The 19,771-nt window shown below is 44.1% G+C and overlaps 1 protein-coding gene across 2 annotated transcripts in view; it reads left to right on the top strand.

Annotated features, from left to right (window-relative positions):
• LOC118086970 (tetraspanin-15) overlaps positions 1–14,255 on the top strand; it is a 76,012-nt gene extending 61,757 nt beyond the window's left edge. For both annotated transcript variants that reach the window (XM_035119098.2, XM_035119097.2), the window contains one exon: positions 13,727–14,255. In XM_035119098.2, coding sequence (XP_034974989.1) covers positions 13,727–13,957 — 231 coding nt within the window. In that variant the 3' untranslated portion in view covers positions 13,958–14,255. The remainder of the gene's footprint in view (positions 1–13,726) is intronic.
• The last annotated feature ends 5,516 nt before the right edge of the window (positions 14,256–19,771 follow it).

The following is a 19,771-nucleotide window of genomic DNA, read 5'->3' as shown; positions in this document are numbered from 1 at the left end:
ATTACTACTACTACTACTACTACTACTACTACTACCCAAAAATCAGCATCCACATCTAACTTAATTGACCCATATGACAATGCAGGTCAACCACTTCTGATTTTATTTTATTTTTAAAAAATCATTATAACTATAATCTCTCAGCCCCTCACCAAATTATTCAGTATGGCTATTTCCATTAACTGACACACGCTGGTTTCTTCCTCTGGAATTCTGATCCTTACCTCATTTTTTCAGAGACTCCAGATAGCAACATGGAAAAATTGTCAGAGTTTCCTTCCATGTTTTTTCAACTTGATTTTTGTGGCACTGAAAATGGGTTGCAATAAACCCCAATTGCACTCTAATTTATCCAGAGTGGGTAGGCAAAGCACATCTGAGGTTTTGCAGGTCTCCTGTACCTTTAATCAAAAGCTTCCTGCTGTTGCTTTCTGTTTTATTGCTCCTGGAAATAAAGTTTCCTAGATTCTAACCTTCATATCTAGTAAAACTTATTTTAAAGGCGTATTCAGATACATAGATAATTGATCAATGCAGATAATTTATCATACTTCTAGTTCATATATCATAAAATTATTCAATCATGTGCCCAAAAAAGCTCTCATTACTGTTTAACAGCCACTTATGATTAATTCTCCATTTGTAACAGTCATGGCATATTTCATTAGCTTTCAGTTGTGTTTCCAATCTGTTACCCCTCAGAAAACAGCACTGTCTCTTCATCTCTAGGAAACTAACATAAGAGAAGTCATAATACTGCTTTATTCTGCCTTGGGAAATCCTATATGTGGTTGGAGCCCTACAACCTTTTCTTATGTGTCCACAGACTCCTTCCAGTGAGCTAGTGCCACAACCTTTGTATCCAACAGGGATTGGGACACGAGAGTCAGAGGCTGCAGGCTCTTCACACTGATGAATGATGATGATGTTGGTGGCAAGCACGCATATCATGTGTGTTGTTAACTATCCTAAAGAGCCAGTTGTGGCATAGTGGTTAGAGCAGGCATCCCCAAACTGCGGCCCTCCAGATGTTTTGGCCTACAACTCTCATGATCCCTACCTAACAGGACCAGTGGTCAGGGATGATGGGAATTGTAGTCCAAAACATCTGGAGGGCCGAAGTTTTCCAAGTCCAGGAATGGCCATAGCTGTCAAACCAGTTGCAGTTGGTAAAAGGCGCAGCTGGGTTCACCAGGATTGGCCCTTGCAGGTTGGCTAGCTAGAGTGCTGAGGGAAGCCAGGGCTCCAGCCTAGCTAGGGAACTCCAAGCATTGAGCAGTTCGGGAAGAGAGCCATGGACTGCACTGGCTTTGAGCTCTAGTTTGAAACGGAAGCCATAATGCTAGCTGGCATTTTTCTGGAAGCTAATCAGTGAGGCCACTCCCTGGCCGCATTGGATAGCATAACCTACTTGGTGGAGTGCCCCTTAATTCCTACTTTTTGAATTATTTCTATCCCACTCTTCAGCCAGAAAGAGCCTCCAGGACAGGGTACAGATGCCAGTGCTGGACAATCCCTGCTCGGACTTCCGCAAAAGGAAAAGGGACTGGGCGAGCAGAGGAAAAAAGAAAACCCAGGCACTGATTCCTAGTAACAGAATTCTTTCAAAGACCAGCTGGAGCAGAAATGAGAGGAGAAGTTGGGGGTCTTTCGGCAGAGCTGAAAAGAGAGCTGCCCTCTCCCTTTGCAATGGCTGCTGTGATCAAGCAGGGGAATGTCATCCTCCTCCAATTCACTGCTTCTCTTCCCTTTAATGTAAGCAGGTGAAATGTCTCTTTGCCTGAAGAGGAAGTGCTGCCCCCCAAGCACACAAAGCCCCCTCCAGCCATAGCAACCCCCCAACCCCCCCCCCCAGCTGATTAACATCCATTTATAATCCTCAAATAAGACTTTCTGAAAATCAGGGAAGGTTGCTAAGTGACAGGGAGGCACTTAGCATATCATTTACAAAAACAAAGTGTTTTAAAAGAAGGAAATGAATGCTCTTTAGCACCCCATAAAACTGAAAACCATCCATTGCTTCAATAAACACATTATTCACACTAAGCAAAAAAAATAAAGAGTGATGGTTTTGCCAAGATACACAAACTTGAGCTTTCTTCCTTCAAATGTCAATATAGTTTTGTTAAGTAGATGATTCAGATGCAGCAATAATAACTTACACTGCATTAGCCAAGGGACACGAGTGGCGCTGTGGTCTAAACCACTGAGCCTAGCTGATCAGAAGGTCGGCGGTTCAAATCCCCATGATGGGGTGAGCCCCCGTTGCTTGGTCCGTGCTCCTGCCAACCTAGCAGTTCGAAAGCACGTCAAAGTGCAAGTAGATAAATAGGTACCGCTCTGGCAGGAAGGTAAATGGTGTTTCCGTGCACTGCTCTGGTTTGCCAGAAGTGGTTTAGTCATGCTGGCCACTTGACCTGGAAGCTGTACGCCGGCTCCCTTGGCCAATAAAGCGAGATGAGCATCGCAACCCCAGAGTCATCTGTGACTGGACCTAATGGACAGGGGTCCCTTTACCTTTACTGCATTAGCCAGAATCTGCATGGCTTCAGAGAAAAGCATATTCTGGATGCTTTATTAATATTATAGGACAGTAAAAACAATTTCTGGCCTTTTGGTCTTCACACATCAGAAGACTCAGTGCACTTTGACTGTATAAATGTTAACAAAACAAAAAAAGGAAGAAAATGTTTTTAAAGCTTTTCTCTGTGTTCTCTCCAAGTCATCAAAATCCATCCCTAAAATTAGAGGAAGTGAAGCAGAGTGTTCATCTTGCTGGGTAACACTCATGCAAACTGGGCAGACTGGGTAGCAGGTTAGGGAGGTGAAAACAAGGGGAGCAGTGTCTGTTCCCCACAGTGGTCTGTTGAATTGCCAGTGTTCCTCTGCTGGTTAATCTCAAACTGATCCCATCCATTATGCTGGCATCCTTCATACGGTAATTTTTTGCAAGGGAGATGGTTCTCTTTTGGTAAGAGTGCTGGAGGAGACTCTTGAGAGTCCCATGGACTGCAAGAAGATCAAACCTATCCATTCTTAAGGAAATCAGCCCTGAGTGCTCACTGGAAGGACAGATCATGAAGCTGAGGCTCCAATACTTTGGCCACCTCATGAGAAGAGAAGAATCCTTGGAAAAGACCCTGATGTTGGGAAAGATTGAGGGCACTAGGAGAAGGGGATGACAGAGGACGAGATGGTTGGACGGTGTTCTCGAAGCTACGAACATGAGTTTGACCAAACTGCGGGAGGCAGTGCAAGACAGGAGTGCCTGGCGTGCTCTGGTCCATGGGGTCACGAAGAGTCGGAAACGACTAAACAACAACAACCACAGCTACAAGCCAGCAGTTGGGCCTTATGATGGCACCTGGAGCTCCCCCATCGTGGGGGACAGTATAGGGGAGAGAAGAGGAGAGAAACTGAGGGATGAAGGGGAAACAGTTATATATATTTTTTAAAAAATCCCAGCAGCTTGCCTTATTTTCAGTTTTATGTCTTCGGTAAATGCTGTGCACAACTGCATACAGCTTAAAATAGTGGTGGTGAACCTACAGCCAATGGGCTGGATTAGGCCCACCAAACCGCCTTTTTTTCTCACCATTGTCACCAGTGTTTGACTTGAGACAGCAGCATGGCGTATTGCACACTACAGGCAATAATGGCTCCCTTGCATCGCTTTGATATAAGGGATACAACAGGATAGAAGTTTATAAAATGCTACCTGGCATGGAGAAAGTAGACAGAGAAAAGTTATTTCTCCCTCTCATAACACTCAAACTCATGGCCACCAACTCGGATGGCTTTAAAAGAGGATGTGATAAATTCCGCCACAATGGCTCGGCTCTGCCTTCATAGTTGGAGGCAGCAATGATTCCAAATGCCAGTTGCTGGAAACCGCAGGAGGGGGAGAGTGGTCTTCTGCTCATGTTCTGCTCCCAAGGGCATCTGGTTGGCCCATGTGAGAACAGGATGCTGGACCAGATGGGCCATTGGCCTGATCCAGGACGCTCTTATGTCCTGCAATACACAAGCCCAGTGCACAGCACTACTGCAGTCGTCTCACACATATGCTTTACAAAATGGGACCAGAGGAGCACATGGTAGCTTTAAGAGCTTTCATCTTGACACACCATTGTTTATTTTCAACTGGGTAATGTAAAACCAGATGCCATTTTTATGACTTGAACTATCACAGAGAATTCAGTGACTATCATAAGAGTGTATCCCAGCTTCTCCCGGGTGTAAATTGATTTGTCAGTGAAAACATTCACCTGTTAATCCATAGTTAAGTGGATATGCCTGTCAGCAGCTAATTATTCAGCCCATCTCCTGACTTCTATATATTCCTTTGCAATTAACAGAGACAGTGTTGTCTAATTGATAGAGCACTTCATATAAATTCTTCTCTTTGCCCATTGCAGTTTACAAGGCTGTTTACCAGATTGATTAGCACTAAAGAAAGCCATTAGTATTGCTTATACACAACAAAGCCAACACGAAACAGAAATTGTTCAGCTTAACTTAATAAATATTGCTCTTGTCACTTAGTTCTCTTCATATTGACACTAATCGTGATTGGTATAAATCAAATTTTCAAGAAAGTGACAGTTCAGTAGCTCTGAAGAAACAGCAGTGAGAGCCCTTTAGAAATGAAACGTAGCTAAATTGAGCCATTAGAATCTATGGCAATATCTGTCAACACGCTGTTGCTTGAAAGTATCCCACCAACCCAGAGCCAGATTAAGACTTAAGAAGAGCCTGAGTAGGGAAGCTGCATTTTCTCATTGTTCATGGAGAGCACATAACATGCCTCAAGCAGAAACTACAATTTTGCATGCATCTGTTTAGACCCAGCGTTCCCAACCTTGGGTCATTAGCTGTTTTTGGACTACAACTCCCATCATCCCTAGCTAGCAAGACCAGTGGTCAGGGATGATGGGAATTGTAGTCCGAAAACTGGTGGGGACCCAAGGTTGGGAAACACTGGTTTAGACCACACTGTGGGTGTTTCTCCTCTGCTGTGACATCTCCACGTAGATGGGTGGTCACATTATAGACACAGTTGTGTTTTCTAGCCAAATGCTAATTTCTAGCTGTACTTACAGCACCTGGAGCAAATTAGCAGTCGGTGTGTCACAGCTTCACAGCTTCATTCGATTTAATTCAAATTATTTTATTCAATCTAAAGTTAGGCAACTCAGACCCTTGAGAATTGCTATGCTAAAAAAACAACCCAACACGGTTACACGTAGATACTTCTGAGCTAGCAAATTGAGCTTGTATGCATTGCACAAATCTATCTTCACCAGTGACCGTCCTGTCTGGGAGCCATCTATGGTATTAATCTCAAAATGGACTGTTGCTTGAAAGCATCTCACCAAACCAGAGCCAAATTGAGAAATAAGAACTTAAGGAGGGTCTTCTGGATCAGGCCAGTGGCCCACCTAGCCCAACATCCTGTTCTCGAGAGTAGCCAACCAGATTCCCCCATGACAAACCTGCAAGCAGGATTGGAAGGCAAGAGCACTCCCTCCCTCCCCACCTGTGGTTTCAATCACATGATATTCAGAAGCATTGCTGCCTCCAACTATGAAGGCAGAATTGCTATTAGCCAACGAGAGCTCTCTCTCCTCCTCCATGAATTTGTTGAATCATCTTTTAAACACATCGAGGTTGGTGGCCATCACTGCCCTCTGTGGGAGCAAGTTCCATTTACTGGTAGCTATGCACTTCATGAAGACTTTATTTTATCTGCCCTGAATCTCTATAAAGACCTTTAGAGGTCCTAAGCACTGAAAATATTATGGTGCCCCACCCCTGTATGTAATTCAATATAAAATCAATACTATATATATATATATATATATATATATATATATATATATATATGACAAAGTTTACATGTGTGCTGAAATGTGCGTGCTTGTATGTCATGTGCAGCACATGACAGGATCCAATTTGCATTATTTTGTTAATGTCTCCCTGGTTTAGGTGGATATTAGTAATAAAAAGAGGACCAAAGAATGTGGGAGGAGTGTGGAGTATAAGGAAATCTAGCAGAGTTCTGATTTTCCCCATGGTGATTACTTCATACTATGCCGCTTTATTTATAATAGGTCAAATTCTTTCAGAATTTTCTCCTTTTTTTGCTTTGCTGGATCCCTAAGGTTATGTGTGGTCTGCCTATTGGGTAATTCAGCACAGCACCAAACTTGCTGATTCCAAAGACCTACCACACCAGGAATAATTTCTTAGGAGAACAGCAGGTATGCAAATAGATGTGCTAGCAATACAATGTCATCATCCATAACTCCAAAATCATGTTGCAGATGCTTGTTTCTTTATATCCCATCTTTCAAATCAAAGACCCTACTAAGGCAGCATTCACAGAGTACCACCACCAATAATGTCCGGGTTGCTGGTGCTACCCACTGAGGTTTAGAGTTGGAAGGGCTTATAAGTAGAGCAGTATTTCATAAGAATGAGAGGCTGCAGGGATTGGCTTTAGTTTGGGGTATGTTTATTATGGCAGCAGTGCAACTTACTGCAATTTTCAAAGGTTTTTTTAAGGCAAAAGAAAAAGAAAAGAAAACCAGGCAGGGTGATTTTCCAGGGACAATTACCATAAAATCCCCAACTACCCTTTGTAAGTAGAAATAGTTGGTGCCTTTTATGTGAACCTCACTAGGTTGAAAAGCTGAATGAAGTTGGGCCAAACACAATTGTCATCACAGCTGCCCTTCATCACAGCTGGTGGTATCAAAAAACTGTCATTACCTGGAGATACAGGACAACTTTTAAGAGACTTGAGGGCAGCATGATAGACTGCTGCGAACACTTAGTGATTTTTTCCCTGGCTAAGATTGTGCAGTCAAAGGGGCACTGCAGATTTTTAAAGCACACACATGCAAACATGCACACCACCTGTCTGATCTCAGAACCATAAAATTGTAAGCTAAAATTTTATGGGCTAAAATTATGAGCACACATATAATGGGTGGCAGTGACTCTTAAATAATATATCTGGGGGAGGGAGAAGAGACGTGTCTGCTGTATGCCATAGTTTCATTGAATTTGGTTCAAGCTGTTTTCCTGCAAATAAGCTGCCATTGGAGTGATCAAGGAGTTAATGCAAATCAAGCAACTTCACTGATTTTTTCCTGAATGCCTGCTGTTCCTAGTGCACACAGGATGGTGCTGATTAATGCTCTTACAATCATTATTTATCATCAGCATCTGTTTCCTAGCTAACAGCTTCTACCTGATTGTTTTTTGAAGAACAGAACACATTCTCTTGTTTCAGTATATTGCTTACAATTGCTGCATTGGGACCATTATCAAGGGAGATATCAGGTGGAAGCAGAAAGTTATAAATAAGCCCACTTTGCAAATGAAAATGAAAACTTGTCACTAATGAATGCATTTTTTTTGCTCACAATATACCATATTGAGCGCTCTCTCGATCTGAAATAACAAAGGCCCAGTTTATAGCTTTTTGGGGTGATCTGGCAGTTGCTGGAATCTCAGGCTCTGTCGGCGCTTCTCCAGATGGTTATCTATGTTATGAATAGCAGCCCACATAATAGGAACCTACCTGTTTTCAGGAGTCTGCATCCTCCTATTAGGCTTGGAATGCAGGAACACGAGAAGAGACTGGCTGATGGATCTGGGCAAAGGTCAATTTCATGCATCATCCTGTGCTCACTTGCCCACCAGCAAGACCTGACTACAACCATGCGCTCACTTGTGATCCCTGGAAACAGATACTGTCTTTGAAGACGTAATGCCTCCAGCAGTAGAACAGGAGCATAGCTATCATGGCACACTTATCCTCCATGATTCAGATAGGTAGCCATGATGGTCTGTCATAGTCATAAAAAATAACAAGATGAAAGATTTTTTAAAAAAATAGATGATCCAAAAAGAACTCCCTTAAGAGAATCAAGTCTTTTTGTCTTAAGACAGTCTTTAGAAGAATCTTTCCCCAAAAAATATTATTTTTTTATTAATTCTAGTAGCACCTCAAAGACCAACTAAGTATAAACTTTCTAGGTATGAGCTTTCATTTGTATACACACGAATATATATAATATATCCTCCATGAATTTGTCTAATCCTTCTTTACTGTCATAAGTAACAGTAGGTGCTGTCTCACTGCCTCAGCTCTTAATGTCTGGCATATTATACACTGAAGCGGAGCTTTTGTTAAATTTAATTTTTTTTTAAAAAAAATCACATTTATATACCACCTTTTCCTCAAGGTAGTGTACATGGTTCTCCTCCCCATTTTATCCTCCCAACAACCCTGTGAAGTGAGCTTCATGGCTGAGCAGGCCATAATCCAACCCAAGCATTATACCACAGGCTGCAGTCCTATCCTAAGCACACCAGTGAGTAAGCCCTGCTGAACACAAGGAGGTTCCTTCAGAGTATACATGCATAGCATAAGGGGTGCCAACTGGAATAAAATATTGGGGAGGCCGGTAAGCCCCACCCTGCATAATCAATCACATGACGCAGTGCATGCACACCATTTGAATGGCAATGCCCAAATATTTTATTGGGGAAGGCAAAGACTCCTCGGCCTCCAGGAGTTGGCTCCTATGCATAGCATTGCACTATTACTCATTTAGTTTTACCTAATTTTAATACTGTATTTTTAAATTGTTGCAGCTCAACCTGGGATCACATGGTGAAGGGTGGGCAGGAAATATTACTATTATAACTTGTGTAGTTATTACAGTTATTCTGACAGTATACTGTAGTACAGGGATGGGAAACCTTCTCGGCCCCATGGGCCAGATATTTAATTACCTGCCCCCCTGCACCTAGGCCAACTTTGACAGGCTGGCAAGATTTGAGAGGTGGGCGAGTCCACCTACCGGTCAAAGTTAGCTAGCGGGGGTGAAGGGAGTTAGTGACCGAGCAGGATTGAACTCCCCATCCATCAGCTGATGAGCGCATGGGATCAGTCCAGCCAGGTGCACACAGCCAAACCAAGCAGATTTGAACAGCTTTCTGCAGGAATAGACTACATGGTGCACACATGGTTCCCCACAGGATTGGCTGTGTGCACATCTGAAGCAAGTAGAATTTGCACTCTCCCTGCTCATTAGCTGATGGGAAATGAAGGTGTTGAATTCTGCTGAGTGCAGGGATCCACTGTGCCCGCAGAACTGTCCATCAAAGTGATGTCAGCAGTCCATCGATGTGATGTCATAGAAATAAATCCCAGTGAAGCAAGTAGTTGCATTCGCATGTAATAGTAAACCATGGTTAAATGCTACGTCTGTGAGCTGTTACAAACCCAAGCAAGTCTTGAGCTTCCACACCCCTACTCCTTGGGGAAAGTGTTCAACCAAGGGCGTAGCCAGGATCAAAACTAGGGGGGGGGGGCCAAGCCATGGTCGTTCAGGGGCGGGGCCAAGGCACGGAAGGGGAGGGGCCACAAAGTGGGCGGGGCTAAATGGCCAGTGGGCCTGATGACATCGTGGCGGCGGCAGCAGCAGCCACCTTGTGCTTCTGGGGCTGGTAGCGTTGGCGGCTACCCTGCTTGGCTGGAGAGGACGGGAGGGTCGGGCAGGCGAGAGGGGGTGGCAGGGCGGGCGAGGGCGAGGCAAGACACGGCCGCAGCCACGACGGCTCCGAGGCGTTGCTGCATATCAGCATATTTCAACCATGGTTCAAGCCCCACCTTAGGAAAAAAATCCTGCATTGCAGGGGGTTGGACTAGATGACCCTTGTGGTCCCTTCCGACTACAATTCTATGATTCTATTGATATATTACCATAGCATATGCATCATTCTGCTTTCTTGAATTGTCCTACTCCTAGGCATAGCATCCAACTCCTAGAGGCCTAGGTGCCCCCCCCCAATTACTGGTAAATACCGTATTTGAAAGAGTCATCCCCCCATGTTGATGGGCTTTCTATGTGGGGCTTATCTGCCCCCCCCCCGTATTTTATTAAGGATGGAAGAGGGAGGGAAGGAAGAAATAGAGAGATAACTCATATTTGTGGGTGTCTCTGGATGACGCTGTGATGCTGGAACTCTGCAGCAAGAGGACAGGAGGGTCGGGCAGGCGAGAGGGGGTGGAAGGGCGGGCGAGGGCAGGGCAAGGCATGGCCGCAGCCACGACGGCTCCGAGGCGTTGCTGCATATCAGCATAATATTTCAACCATGGTTCAAGCCCCACCTTAGGAAAAAATCCTGCATTGCAGCGGGTTGGACTAGATGACCCTTGTGGTCCCTTCCGACTACAATTCTATGATTCTATTGATATATTACCATACCATATGCATCGTTCTGCTTTCTTGAATTGTCCTACTCCTAGGCATAGCAGCCAACTCCTAGAGGCCTAGGTGCCTCCCCCCCCCCCATTACTGGTAAATACCGTATTTGAAAGAGTCATCCCCCCATGTTGATGGGCTTTCTATGTGGGGCTTATCTGCCCCCCCCGAGTATTTTATTAAGGATGGAAGAGGGAAGGAAGGAAGGAAGAAATAGAGAGAGGGATAACTCATATTTGTGGGTGCCTCTGGGTGACGCTGTGGTGCTGGAACTCTGCATGTACAGGAGCCTTGTAAGCAGCTTTCTCTCTGCTTGATTTACAGCAGGCACGTCCAACAGGTAGATTGTGATCTACCAGTAGATCACTGGATGTCTGTGGTAGATCACTGGTAGGTCACTGGCACCCCTAAAAAAAGCTCACCCAAAATTTTCCTCCTCCCTCAAAAAAGTTGAACTATGACTTGAAGCCCTAAACAAAAATGGGCCTCCCTCCCTCCTAAAAGAAGCTCAACAAGTTTGACCTAAACCCAAAAAAACAGGGCTTCCCTTCCTTTTAAAAAAACTCAACAGCTTTGACCTGAACCCCCCAAAAGGGGGTAGATCACCCCCAGTTTTAAACTCTGAGTAGATCAGAGTCTATTGGGAGGTGGCCACCCCTGATTTACAGTATACAGATGCAGGAGGAGGGGCAGACTGGAACACCAATGCTTTTTATAAACATCACTGTGTCTGTCAAAGCTACAGCCTCCCCCCTTTTTTATTCACTTCTTTTTAGCCTTGCAGAGCCACCTTAGTCAAATTGAATCCTCTGAGTCTGCACCCTCATTAAATCGCCAATAGAACTCTTAATGCTCCTGAATGCTCATTAACAACTCCCACTTAAGAACAATAGGGTGAAATGGTCAGCTATCGAATCTTGCCTGGGGATATATGCTCCATTGTCTTAACTGCTTAACTACTGGTAGCCACTTTGCTTTATTTATTTGATGTGTTTTTGTTACTGCTGTGTCCCCCCCCCCCCCGAAGCAAGCGGAGACTTAGCTGCTCTTGCTAAAGCAAAGCCCTTTCCACTTCAGTTTTTGGAGGGGAAAAGTGCTGGTTATGGTCTGTAAAATACATTAATTTTTTTGCTTCTAGGGGGGGGCAGCTGCCCCCTCCTCCCCCCCTGCCTACGCCCATGTGTTCAACAGAAGTTAGTTTTGCTTTCATGGAATCGGGCTTGTTACTTCATGTAAACTAGAGATTGCCATTTATTACAAGCTGTAGTTAGTTGAACAAGCCAGCTTCATAACCCAATGGTTTAAAGTTGACATGTGAGCCAGAATCTCACCCACCCAGGCGCATTCCAGCTTGTGCTAGCTGCACAAACCCATAGTTTTGCATTAAATGCATTGGGACTTACTGCTGAGTAAATATAAGCAGGCTTGTGCTGCCTTTGGACCTCTCACTGCTCAGGGAGCTGGGATGTGTGCACCATCACATCAGAGGGACGGTTAACAGACTGAATCATAAACTAGGCTGTTCTTTCCAGAGGCTATAAAGGGAGTGCTTTTTCAATCTAATATTATACATCGGGCTTCTCTTAAGTTTTAGAGTGATTAAGCAATATAAGCAATCTTTTTAAAAAATGAGCTTCCACAAGTGGAGTTCTTTAACTGTGCGGGATCCTTATTTAAATAAAATAAACCTGAAGTTCCTGGGACCTCACTTAAAAAACAACAACCCAAAGACCCCCCAAAATAATAATAATAATACATTTTGAAAACCTACATTCTCACACATACATCACAACTAATAACACTACACATCTATAAAACATGTTATTAAGGGATCTACAAGCTAGTATAAACAAAACTGATCTCTGGTTTTTTGAGGAATTGTGAATGAAATGAAGATCCACAATTCTCCCACAAAGGTATCTTCATGCTTTGTTCTTCTTGCCATTGTTAATTTGAGAGTCATTTTCTCTGCTAGGGCAACACACCACACTCCCTTGTACCAGGCATTCAAGTTTGTACTTTTAAAGTCCTTAACTGTTCCTCCTCATCTTGGTTGCCCTCCTCTGCACACGTTCCAGCTTGTCAACATCCTCCTTAGATTGCGGTGCCCAGAATTGGACACAGTATTCCAGTTGCGGTCTGACCAAGGCAGAATAATAGAGTGGGACTATGACTTCTTGGGAGAAAAGCAATGACAAACCTAGACAGCATCTTAAAAAGCAGAGACATCACCTTGCCTACAAAGGTCCGTATAGTTAAAGCTATGGTTTTCCCAGTAGTGATGTATGGAAGTGAGAGCTGGACCATAAAGAAGGCTGATCGCCAAAGAATTGATGCTTTTGAATTATGGTGCTGGAGGAGACTCTTGAGAGTCCCATGGACTGCAAGAAGATCAAACCTATCCATTGTTAAGGAAATCAGCCCTGAGTGCTCCCTGGAAGGACAGATCCTGAAGCTGAGGCTCCAATACTTTGGCCACCTCATGAGAAGAGAAGACTCCCTGGAAAAGACCCTGATGTTGGGAAAGATTGAGGGCACTAGGAGAAGGGGACGACAGAGGACGAGATGGTTGGACAGTGTTCTCGAAGCTACGAACATGAGTTTGACCAAACTACGGGAGGCAGTGGAAGACAGGAGTGCCTGGCGTGCTATGGTCCATGGGGTCACGAAGAGTCGGACACGACTAAACGGCTCAACAACAACAGCATGACTTCCCTTGACCTGGACACTCGACTTCTGCTGATGCAGCCTAGAATTGCATTAGTTTTTTTGCATGGACCGACTAAAGGTACCTCTGCTGCTAATAAGGTTAGCTTCCAAGAGAGCCCAAATGGACCCATTGCCTTTTGCATGTTGGCTGCTGTGCTGGATGATGGAGGGTTCTTACTTGCTGTGAACTTTCCCTGCAGGTTCTTCTATCAAAGCAGCTTCACTTGGGTTATGCATACCCACACTGTTGTGTTAGGGAAACCCTGGCTATACACGTACATACCTGAAATATACTCGGAGTCGAGAGTGAATTTCATGCTCTTTATTCAGCTCATATTCATCAAGGAGAAGAAGAGAAGACGAATGGCTCTTTTCCCAAAACCATCTGCTTATATACATTATTTACACAATGGGCCTTGCGTGATTGGCTACTTCAGGGCTACACCTGTGGGCCAATTATATTGTGGATTGACTTCTGCCTGCAGCCTGATTGGCTGCTCCTACAGGCCAATCAGGTAGCAGATTCACTTCTGCCAGCCGCCTGATTGGCTGCTCCAGCAGGCCAATCAGGTTGCGGATTCACTTCCACCTGGAGTTGGATTGGGTAGCTCCCGCTGATTCTGAATCCTATTGTTCTAGGATTCAGCTCAGTACATAACAATACCCTATCATAATTGCATTTTAGGCGCACGCATGTTAACAAGTAATTTTGTCTCCATCTTTTCTTGCAGGCAGTAGGTTTGGTGATGACCTGGTTATACTGGCAAAAGCTCAACGAGATTCATTACAGGCTGGACACTGTGGATTTCAGGGCACTAGACATGACTGACTTCGACTTTGCCTCTCTGGACCTCACTGGTGCTGGCTGGTGCTGGTGTTTGCCCCGTGAAGGTGGCTACTTACCAGTCCTTGACAAGGAGGATGACACAGTAAATGATGACATCTTCCAAAGTAAAGTTTGATTATATTCTGGGACTGTCTGGAAGACCAGGCCTTCTGAGAGAGTCTGGTCAAGGCTTAGTGCATCCATAGGTGCAGGGTAGCATTGTGATTTGTTTCATTTAGCAAAGCGAGAAGTAGGTATGACAAAGGGTGCTATATCTTTAAAATCCCACACAGTCTTCAGAAGGGTGTGGTTGGTTGGTGTTAATGTGGATTAATTTGGGTTCAGTGAGTGTCCTGAGATAGCATTTTTTATGATTTTATGTTTCCACAAATTTTTTGTATGTCTTTTTTGGAAATAAAATATGGTCTTGCCTCCATCTGATCTCTTCCACTGAAAGCATCCTAGAATGTAGGAGCAGGTACAACATGAAAGTTGCACATGTTGGCATCCCATGTGAAATACCAAAATGCTCCCCTTTTCTCCCCCAGATGCATCTGGTCCCCTGAAATCCCCTATATTTGTCTGCAGCCCTGACTTCACACCATTTTAAAGGCTTCTTTCATCTTCACTACATAAACCCAGTCAACCGGGAATAATGATGGTGCCACAGCTGTATAGTCGTCAGATGTGCCTTTGTGGGCATCATTGAGGAACAAGCATGTCTTCATGTAAATGGGTGTCACTGTGCTGCCAAAACATCAAGGGCATTTCCTCGTGGCACTGTGGCAATTTCACTACAACAAAGTGTTGCAAAAGGGTGGGTGTCGGCCTTGGCAACGAAGACCCTGTTTCAGCTCAGCAATAATCACAAGCTGCACACTCCCAAACCACCAAATGGGTGCAAAGTAGTTATCTATTAAGCACAGATCTGACCTGTGTACTGTGTACACATAGATATTGTGTGTATCTAATAGGTATGACCCAAACTAATGGAAACAAAAAATATATTTAAAAAAATCCTTCCAGTAGCACCTTACAGACCAACTAAGTTTGTCATAGGTATGAGCTTTCGTGTGCATGCACACTTCTTCAGATACACTGAAACAGAAGTCACCAGACCCTTATATATAGTGAGAGGGTGGGGAGGGGTGTTACTCAGAAGGGCGGTGGGAATGGGTGATTGGCTGATAGGATAGGACCTGTTAACGACTGTACTGCAATTGGTCTTGCAGGAAAAAGCAAGGGGTGAGATTGCTGAAGAAAGCTTTATCGTGTATAATGAGATAACCCAAATTAATGGGTTCAAATTACAAGAACTTTCCAAGGGTAGGAGCTGTTTGACAGTGGAATGAGCTACCTCAGAAGGTGGTGGCCTCTTCTTCACCGGAGGTTTCTAAGCAGAGGTTCAGTGGCCGCCTGTCAGGGATTCCTGCATTGCAAGGGGTTGAACATGATAATCCTTGGGGTCCCTTCCAACTCTACCATTTTATGAGAGAGAGATATCCTGATAATAATATAAGGCGAGACCTAACAGAACTATAAACCTCATCCTTACAGGAGAGTGTGGCCTCATTCAGAGCAGGAATTTCTCCAGCTTACTGGTGGAGTGGGGAGACCCCTTGCATCAGCAGCTCCATCTCATCTGCACCAAGCTGAAATTTGTTCACCCACAACCAGTCCACCACTGATGTACACCTTCCAGGAATATCGCCACCCACCAGCAATGTTGTTGGCAGATGTGTATCTATGTTTAGCATTGATATAGGCTGCTGTGGAGCTCTAACTGTAACAGCTTTGACACATAATATATGCATGGTGTGCGGAAAGTGGGTAGAAATCAGTTTTTCTCATTCTCTCATATGACTAGAATTCGGAGCTATCTAATGATAATAATAATATTGGAACATTCGCATCCATCTGTCTTGGGAGGCAATGGAAGAGTTTGCCTTCACGGTTGGACCTTCAGAACAGACATAAAGGATCTCCTTCTTCACACAGCACATAGTTAAATGATGGAGTTTGCTCCCACAAGGTGTAGTGATGGTCACAGACTTCGATGGCTCCACAAGAGGATTACTGTAGGTCTGCAATGACTACTAGTACCCCCTCCAATATTTATATGATAAAATGCTGTCCCAGCCATTCTGGCTTCCAACATATATAAAAACATTTTTTTTAAAAAAAAATCCTCCCTTTACAGGAACACCTTCAGATGTCTTCTAAAGGTTGTATACAGTGCTGTTTTTCTAGAAAAAGAGATGCCAGAAATCACCATGAACACTTCCTTCATTCTCTCATAATGGCAATGGAGCCCAGCTGAGAGATGTCAGAACTGAGTTCCAGTGAAAAAAAGCCCTGGTTGTATAGTTACAGTACTTATCTCCTTGGTTCAGGGTTCACATAACTCCACACCCTCCAACATTTATATGATGAAAATAGGTACGTCTTAAGGAAAAGAGGGACATTCTGGGAACAAATCAGAAATGGGATGGCTTCTATAAATCTGGGGCTATCCCTGGAAAATAGGTCTATGTTCTACAGCCATACCGTGGTACCTCTAGTTACCAAACTTGATTTGTTCCAGACGTCCGTTCTTAACTAGAGGTGTGCTTTCGCTAATGGGGCCTCTTGTTGCTGCTGCGCCACCAGCACACGATTTTGGTTTAATCCTGGGGCAAAGTTCTCAACTCGAGGTTAACACTTCCAGGTTAGCGGAGTTTAAAACCTGAAGCGTTTATAACCTGAAGTGTTTGTAACTCGAAGCACCATTGTATTTTGAAACCGTATGCCTCTGAATATCAGTTTCTGGAAATCACAAGAGTCGCTCTCACACCCTGCCTTTGGGCTCCCCATTGGGGAATCTATTTGCATTATCTGCGGAAATGGCTGGAGGATTAGATGGACCTTTGGTCTAATCTAGCAGGGTTCTCCTGACATTCTTAGAAGTCCTCGGAACCACCAGGCTATGGGAGTGAACAGAAAGGAGGAGCTTCCCTTGTTGCAGCAGGAGCTGCATGAGTGGCTGGGCAGTGGTGGCTAGTAGTACAACCCTGGGTCTAAATAGACCAGGAATGCTCATTTAAATTGCACTTGGATCCAGATCTTGGATCCCTGCCCAGATCTAAGTGCTTTGCCTTGGGCTTTCTCAGAGAGTTGTAGTAACAAATTATTGTAGTTATGGAAAACATCTGGTATGTTCTAACATACACAGCACTGCTAAACAAACACTCTGGTGTTATTTGATCAGCCCCCAATAAAGCAAATAGGCCCTTTTAAACAGACGCTATATGCTGGTCCAGTGAGTAAGTAGTTGAACACAGACTGGGGAATTCTGGATTCATCCCACCTCTGCAGTGGCACTCACTGGTCATATTAAATCAGGCCATTGGTCCATCTAGCTCAGCATTGTCTACAGACTGAGGTCCAGCACTGAGGGCCTTCTGGCAGTTCCCTCACTGCGAGAAGTAAGGTTACAGGCAACCAGGCAGAGGACCTTCTTGGTTGGTGGTGCCCGCCCTGTGGAACACCCTCCAATCTGATGTCAAAGAATTAAACAAGTATCTTGCTGTTAGAAGACATCTGAAGGTAGCCCTGTTTCGAGAATTTTTTTAATGTTTGACGTTTTATCGCATTTTTAATATTCTGTTGGGAGCAGACCAGAGTGGCTGGAGAAACCCAGCCAGATGGGTGGGGTACAAATAATTAATTATATTATGACTGGCAACAGCTCTCCATGGTTTCAGAGGGGTAAGGCCTTAATCTACATATGCCAGCAACTAAACATGGGATCTTGTGCATGTACAACAAATGCTCTAGAGCAGAGGCCCAGTATACCTGAAGGAGAGTCCCCACCCCCATCATTCAGCTCGGACACTGAGGTCCAGCTCCAATGGTCTTCTGGTGGTTCCCTCACTGTGAGATGCGAGGTTACAGGGAACCAGGCAGAGGGCCTTCTCGGTAGTGGCACCCACCCACCATCAGATGCCAAGGAGATAAAGAACGACACAACTTTTAGAGGGATCTTATTGGGTTGTTTTTATTTTGATTATATATCTTGTGGTTTTATATTTTGATTTTGTTCTGAGACCTCTGGGTATAGGGCAGTATATAAATTCTAAGAACAACAACAACGTATTAGTAGTAGTACTAAAAAGGTAAAGGACCCCTGGACAGTTAAGTCCAGTCCAAGGTGACTATGGGGTGCAGTGCGCATCTCATTTCAGGCTGAGGGAACTAGCGTTTGTCCACAGACAGCTTTCCAGGTCATGTGGCCAGCAGGAATAAACCGCTTCTGACGCAACGGAACACCATGACGGAAGCCAGAGCGTAGAGAAATGCCATTTACCTCCCTGCCACAGTGGTACCCATTTATCTACTTGCATTGGTATGCATTCAAACTGCTAGGTTGGCAGAAGCTGGGACAGAGCAGCAGGAGCTCACTCCGTCGTGGGGATTCGAACCACTGACCTTCCAATCAGCAAGCCCAAGAGGCTCATTGGTTTAGACCACAGCGCCACCCGCATCCCATATTTTTTACTTCTTCTTCTTATTATTATTATTATTATTATTATTATTATTATTATTATTATTACAACAACTGAGCTACAGCCCTGGGTCTTAGACCAAGCCACTAAGCTACATTGCAGATTTTCTGGGATTGCAAACACAAGGCTGTAAAGCAGACATGTTAAAGCATAGGTGTGTATGGATTTACATGTAAATTATTAAGTCCTATCCTCTTTCTTCCACCTTAGTAGACTTTATTTTTAAAATAAATAAATAAAAGGGGCTCTTAAAATACCCTCCTTTTTATTCACAACCCTGTCTCCATCTGATATTTCCAGAGGCAGTTTCCCACTGGTCGTTTCCGCCTTGTTTTGCATGAAGGCTCGTCTGTGGGTGCTTTGCCTTGTCAGGCTGAAACATCAGCATTCATGGAGCTTTGATTTCCTCCATTGCCAGGCCCCTTGATGTATAATGCATGGTTGCAGAGCAGCATAAATCATTTAGCACTCGTTTCATACCTAGCTGGACATGAATCTGCACAGGAATAAATTCAGCCTGTAGAATCCCAAGGTGAAGCTCTTCAGAGAAAACAAAAAAAGAGTTGTGGAACCTTAAATATTTAACAAATTTAGTATGGCATCAGCTTTTGCAGATCATGCCATAATAAATTCACCAGTCAATTCAGCAAAATTCTTTGGGGTTTCTTCTTCTTCTGCAATATAGCCTAGCACTGCTACTCCTCTGGAATATCTTCAGGGAAAATATTAACAATATGCAAATAGCATATTGAACCCAGGTCTGTTCTTAGACCATGGAATTGAATCCTACTCTTCTTAGCTCCTGTGTGGATTCACCAGATTGTCTTCAACAACCCTTGCTTCATCTTTAAAATAACAGCAATCAAGGGTGGACGAATGCATTTGCAAACGAGCTATGATCTGGGACTAGAAATTCAGATGGCTCTGAAATAAAATCCCTTTTGTCTTCCACAAACCTCTGCATTCCAAAACTCTACAGTCTTTGAGGTTGGAAACTGCTCCTTCACTTTTAATTTGTGTGTCATGTTTGGCTGAGAAATGGCAGGCATTTGTCATCCCCAGGCAAAAATACCACTCTGTAAATGGCACAGGATAATTATAGTACAGTGTTTTATATTTTGTCCACTAAGCTGCCAGGTTTCACTAATGCTAGAGAGACGAAGGCAGATGGTTGAATGAGTATTTCCATTTCTGAGTTAATACTAAGCATGGTAATGTCTAACCATTAATGCAAAGGGCAGAATTTCAGCAATGATCCAAGGGCAAACTCCATAAAGACACCCTTTTGCCGCAATGCACTGCTGGTAGCTAGTCAGGAGTGATTCTGACACGTGAGGCTGGACCCATTCATCTAAATGCTGGGCTGAAGCAGTGGGAGGGACAAGGCTAGGGACCAGGGGCATCTT

The sequence above is a fragment of the Zootoca vivipara genome, chromosome 6, assembly GCF_963506605.1.
Source record: "Zootoca vivipara chromosome 6, rZooViv1.1, whole genome shotgun sequence".
NCBI lineage: Eukaryota > Metazoa > Chordata > Lepidosauria > Squamata > Lacertidae > Zootoca > Zootoca vivipara.
Note: the sequence above shows the minus strand (reverse complement) of the source record. Positions and strands in the feature narration are given on the sequence as shown.